We start from the raw sequence: 5885 nt of genomic DNA on the forward strand, positions 1-5885 counted from the left end.
GGTCACAGAGAGACAGGTAAACCATGTGATTCAATGCTTAGCGGAGATCTTCTGTGTATAAAGTGACACGGGACGGCAAAAAAAAAGCATCCAATGATGCACTTAACTGTTCTATGAGTGGTCTGGGGCAGCCATCAGACCTGACTAGTTAAATAAATACAAATGTTTTAAAATAATTTAAAAAATAGTGTTTAAGTGCAAAGTTAATAACAATGGTTTGGTGAAACAGCTCTGAGATTTAATGATGCTCCTACGAAGGTTCTAATTCTGAATTTTGCCTTAAGAAGCTTTTGGTAAACTGGGCCCTGAACTTTTGCCTAGGTGGGGGGGGGGGGCTCTCATAATTTAAAAACGACTCAACAATGTGGTTGCACCTGCTGCAACAGCTCGGGTCTGCCTTTGTCTGTGTGAATGGGTGAGCTGGGATCTTGTGAGATATTTTCACTCTAAATCATTAGATTGAAAGGTAAAATAAGATAATTCTGGGAGGCTGGGAGGCACACCCAAAGTATAATTATACAACTGAAAAAAAAAACTACAATTTTAAAGTCTTATCTGTTTCATGACGTAACGTCTGGACATGCAATATCATAGATGAACGTTAGAGGGTAGTGTTGATTATCGTACTAGGTATGTTCACCCTCTGAAGGATGAAAAAAATATATAGTTTACTTCCTGGAGGAGGCGGAGTCTTGAAATCATGATGGGTAGCACCTGGAGTAATTTAGATGTTGAATGATATTTGTCTGGATTTTTAGAAAAGCATAAACTGAAAATAATTAGCGTAATATGTAGTTTTAATTCAGGCAATATTATATGTTAAAGTTTTGTTTTTACGACGTGGTGTCCAGTCTGCATACGTTTTAACAAGTTGACTAAGTTAGCTACGTTAGCTAGCCTGCCATGCTTTGCCGAAGGACATTGCGTGACTGATGCTGGTAGGCGCTCGTTTATTTAATTGCCATAATCCAGTTTCCTCAAAGTTGACCATCCAGTCACAGTAACTGTAGAGCCATTTTATGTATTTTCATTTTAAGAACATGGGGACTTGGAATTTGGCTTGTCGGTGTTCCAGGATGTTCGTCAACAGTAGACTGTTGAATTTGGTATCGGAGTCAGACATGAGAGTGGGTTGTCACTTTGCATCCTACCATTGCGCTAGTGCTCTCCTCTGGCCTAAGGACAGCAGAGTCAAACCAGCAGAGGGGTGGCGAAGCAGTGCTATAACCAGCTCTGGAATGCGACACAGGCCTGCTGTGTTTGAAGTAGGAAAGTACAAAGCCGACGGTCAGTCTGAAGACATAATGGATGACCCAGAGACTTCAGCCTCCAGAAATGTCTGGAGGAAAGAGACGTCAGTATCCCGTGAGAGGAAGCCCAATACAGACAGCAGAGTATCATCTGAGTTCCAGAGAGGTGCCCCAATCAAACGGGAGAGGAAAACAAATACAGACAGCAAAATGTCATCTGAGCTCCGGAAGCTCAGCCTGGATGACTTTCCAGAGGAGTGTGAGAGGCTAGTAAAGGACTCCAGAGAAAGACTGTCCAAAGAAGAACACAGCAATTATGAGACGTTGTTTGGTGTGTCTCCCTGTCTCCTGGCTCTCACCCAGGGCAGAAGGAATGCATACAGGTTGTTTGTGAAGGAGGGTGAGGCCTCTCGTAGGGCCTCCGTACGACAGGTGTGTGAGGAGGCCCATAGGCAGGGCGTGCCAATCCAGAGGGTTAGTAAGAATGACCTGAACAAGATGTGCTCAGGAGGGGTTCACCAGGGCTTATGCCTACAGGCCAGTTTTTTGGGTTTCCTCACTGAGGACAAGACCTCCAAGCCCCCCAGGGACAGCAGTCACATCCCCCTCTGGCTAGTCCTAGATAGAGTGCAGGACCCAATGAACCTTGGTGCCATCCTGCGTTCTGCATATTTTCTTGGGGTGGACGGAGTAGCTAGCAGTCTTCGTAACAGGTAGCTAAACCCAATATTCAAGATCTAACTTTGTTTTTTAAGACTAAGAAATAAATGATTGAGTTTATGGCTGTAATATGTGTTGTCTCTTTGCTTCTAGCTGTCCATTGACACCAGTTGTGAGTAAGGCCAGCTCGGGTGTAATGGAGGTCATGAGAGTGTATGGCTATGACAGCCTCGTAGATATGGCGAAGGTACTGTACCTGTCCTAATGCATTTTAGCCTGGCCATGCACTGGTCAGCATGCTTTCAGAATATCACTTATTTTCTGAATGTGTTTTTACTTTTGTCTTTACTGTTTTTACTTTTGTCTTTACTGCCAAAGCAACGGAAACACTTGCGTAAATGAGGGATGAAAGTACAGTGTCTTCAGAAAGTATTCATACCCCTTGACTTTTTCCACATTTTGTTGTTGTCAGCCTGAATTTAATATTGTCTAAATTTAGCATTTTTGATGTCACTGGCCTACACACAATACCCCATAATGTCAAAGTGGATTTATGTTATTTTGTTTGCAATTTTGAAGGACTGGGGAGTTTTTCAGGAGAAGAAAGAAACGGAATGGAGCTAAGCACAGTCAAAATCCTAGAGGAAAACCTGGTTCAGTCTGCTTTCCACCAGACAATGGGATATGAATTCACCTTTCAGAAAGACAATAACCTAATACACAAGACCAAATCTACAGTGGAGTTGCTTACCAAGAAGTCAGTGAATGATCCTGAGTGGCTGAGTTACAGTTTTGACTTAAATCTGCTTAAAAATCTATGGCTAGACTTAAATGGTTGTCTAGCAATGATCAACAACCAATTTGACAGAGCTGATTTTTAAAAGAATCATGGACAAATATTTTACAATCCATGTGTCCAAAGCTCTTAGAGACTTACCCAGAAAGACTGACAGCTGTAAGCGCTGCCAAAGGTGATTCTAACATGTATTAGCTCGGGGGTATGAATACTTACATAAATTATATCTCTGTATTTCATTTTCAATACATTTTCAAAAATATATTTTCACTTTGTCATTATGGGGTATTGTGTGTAGATGGGTGAGGAAAAAAATACAATGTAATCCATGTTGAATTCAGGTTGTACACAACAAAATGTGGAATAAGTCAAGGGGTATGAATACTTTCTGAAGGCACTGTATATTGAAAGCAGATGTGATTCCTAAGTTAAACAATTAACAGGGTCATGTATAAAATTGTCCATTTGCCCATTATTTTGGCTACTGTGGCTAGAAGAGATCTGTGTCTTTGAAAGATGGGTCTCAAATGAGCATAGTGGGTTTAAACGGTTTGTGTGTGTCACCAGAACTCAACCCAATTGAACATTTTATGGGAGATTCTGGAGCGGTGTCGAATAAATAGTTTTCCATCAATAAAACACAATTATAATTTCTCGTGGTTGAATGGTGTTGCATCCCTCCAATAGATTCTACAAGTGTCTGAAACTCTATGCCAAGGCCCATTGATACTGTTCTGGATGCTAGTGGTGGCCTAACGCTCTATTGAGACACTATGTTGGTGTTTCCTTTATTTTGGAAGTTACCTGTAAACATCAACTGTTTGGGGGTTGATGCTATTTGATAGTCCTCACTGGCTGATGACCAGGGTCTGTTCTGTGCAGGTGAAAGTGGCCCAAGGCTGGCAGGTTATTGGCACAGTGGGAGCTGAAGCAGAGAATTCCCATGTTCCTGTCATGAAATGTTCCAAATTCCAGATGACCAAACCTACGCTACTGCTGATGGGTAAGTATTTCCTGTGTGTGTCCATGGACCATGTGTGTGTGTTTTATTTGCTTTCGCTTTCCTAACTCCACCCTGCTGTGTCCTCACTCAGGTGGTGAAGGGGAAGGTTTGTCCCGGGAGCTGCGTCTGCAGTGTGAGGTCATGCTCACCATCCCGTCCCGCAGAGATCTGCACCCTGGGATCGAGTCCCTCAATGTCTCTGTGGCTACAGGTAAAGTCCACCGCTCGACTATCTGCATTCATTGTCTCTGAAAAAGAAAAGCGATGGAATACTTTATCTATGCTCTCATTCAGTGTGATTTAACCATCCCTTTTCTTCCCCTCCTCCCTTCTGTTCTCCAGGCATCCTGCTGCACTCTCTGTTGTCGTCCCATAGAGGTGGCCATTGATGCCCGACTAAACTACACAACTCGATGTGTTTACTTTGGAGGCCCTCACTAGGCTTAATGACTGGATTTACTTAATCAATTATCATTCAGGATGTCTGAGAGGCCTGGATGGCTGAGTGATTGTGCTGGGGCAGCTGATGTGCCCTGGCCGTGCTGCTCTGCACTGCTTTGGACATTCATGCTAGCTACTTTTCTGAATGGTAACATAGTATGAAGTAATGAAAATAAATAAAACCTTGTCTACTCAAAGTTATTGCATTCTTTGCAACTTTCTAATGTTATCCGCTTGTGTTTTTAAGACTTTTTAATTGTTTTATTTCACCTTTATTTAACCAGGTAAGCTAGTTGAGAACAAGTTCTCATTTTGCACATGTTAATGTTGAATCCATAAAAATACAAATGTTTGAGAATGTGGTCCCTGACGAAAGAGCTACTGTTGTGCTGTTAGAATGGGTCAGTGGCTTCGGTTCAGCTAAATTGATTGCAAATGCTGGTTTTGAATAGAAAGGGAGGGGGGAATGGTCACAGGCTCTGGGCTATTGCTTCTGGTCAGGGGCTGTTTAAAATTGATCATGGGAACAAGCGGCTGCTATTGATAGGCAACATTTACCCTTTTATCACTGTCAGAATTTAACCATGGGGCTCATTTATAATTAATGTGCACACATTAATTTGTGTGTGTATAGTAGACACATTATCACAAATCTTCAGGATTTATCAGAAGTTTAATTGTTAGGACTTGTTCTTTATTGAGCATATATTTAACAATTGCCTCAGACCATGCTTATGAGTTAGATTTACATATCTGTTTTTGTTACAATCTGAACCTATAATTTCAAGGATTGCATGCTTACATACATTGAAATATGTTTTTGTGGGAATGTAATTATCTCTACAGTGTAAATACTCTCCTACAACTCAGAACAGTGCAGTGGTAGCTGATGACTCTTTCTATATATAATTCTATATAATTCATGAATAGCTTTATTATAAGTGGACCTATTTGTTATTTCCCAGTGTGCTGCAGTGTTTGGCCATACAGTGAGAGATGAGGAGGGGCTGTGAATTGGCCTGAGGTACTTGGTTATTTATACAAAAATATAAACTTAACATGTAAAGTGTTGGTCCCATGTTTCATGAGCTGAAATAAAAGATCCCAGAAACATTCCATATGTACAAAAAGCTTATTTCTCTCAAATTTGGTGCTCAAAATGGTTCACATCCCTGTTAGTGTGCATTTCTAGTTTGCCAAGATAAGCCATCACCTGACAGGTGTGACATATCTTTTTAAAATGTATATGTTACTCGCATCTTTTCACCCCAATTTCACTGTATCGAATTGGTAGTAGTTACAGTCTTGTCTCATCGCTGCAACTCCTGTATGGACTCGGGAGAGGCGAAGGTTGAGAGCCATGCGTCCTCCAAAACAACCCAACCAAGCCGCACTGCTTCTTGACACAATGCCCATCCAACCCGGAAGCCAGCTGCACCAATGTGTCGGAGGAAACACCGTACTCCTAGCAACCTGGTCAGCGTGCACTGCACCCAGCCTGCCACAGGAGTCGCTAGTGCGCGATGAGACAAGAATATCCTTGCCGGCCAAACCCTCCCTAACGACGCTGGGCCAATTGTGCGCTGCCCCATGGGCCTCCCAGTCGCAGCCGGCTGCAACAGCCTGGACTCGAACCCAGAATCTCTGGTGGCATGGCCTTAGACCACTGCGCCACCAGGAAGACCCAGGTGTGGCATATCAAGAAGTTGATTAAACAGCATGATCATTACACTGG

The 5885-nt window shown here is 42.4% G+C and overlaps 1 protein-coding gene across 1 annotated transcript; it reads left to right on the forward strand.

The window, feature by feature from the left end:
* The first annotated feature begins 640 nt into the window (after positions 1–640).
* On the forward strand, positions 641–5266 carry LOC118380618 (rRNA methyltransferase 1, mitochondrial-like). The gene is made up of 5 exons (XM_035767597.2): positions 641–1963; positions 2064–2157; positions 3589–3709; positions 3801–3920; positions 4052–5266. Exons 1-5 carry the CDS (start codon positions 1020–1022, stop codon positions 4096–4098), a joined length of 1326 nt encoding a protein of 441 aa, XP_035623490.1. The 5' UTR covers positions 641–1019; the 3' UTR covers positions 4099–5266.
* The last annotated feature ends 619 nt before the right edge of the window (positions 5267–5885 follow it).

This window comes from Oncorhynchus keta, unplaced genomic scaffold (assembly GCF_023373465.1).
Source record: "Oncorhynchus keta strain PuntledgeMale-10-30-2019 unplaced genomic scaffold, Oket_V2 Un_contig_6244_pilon_pilon, whole genome shotgun sequence".
NCBI lineage: Eukaryota > Metazoa > Chordata > Actinopteri > Salmoniformes > Salmonidae > Oncorhynchus > Oncorhynchus keta.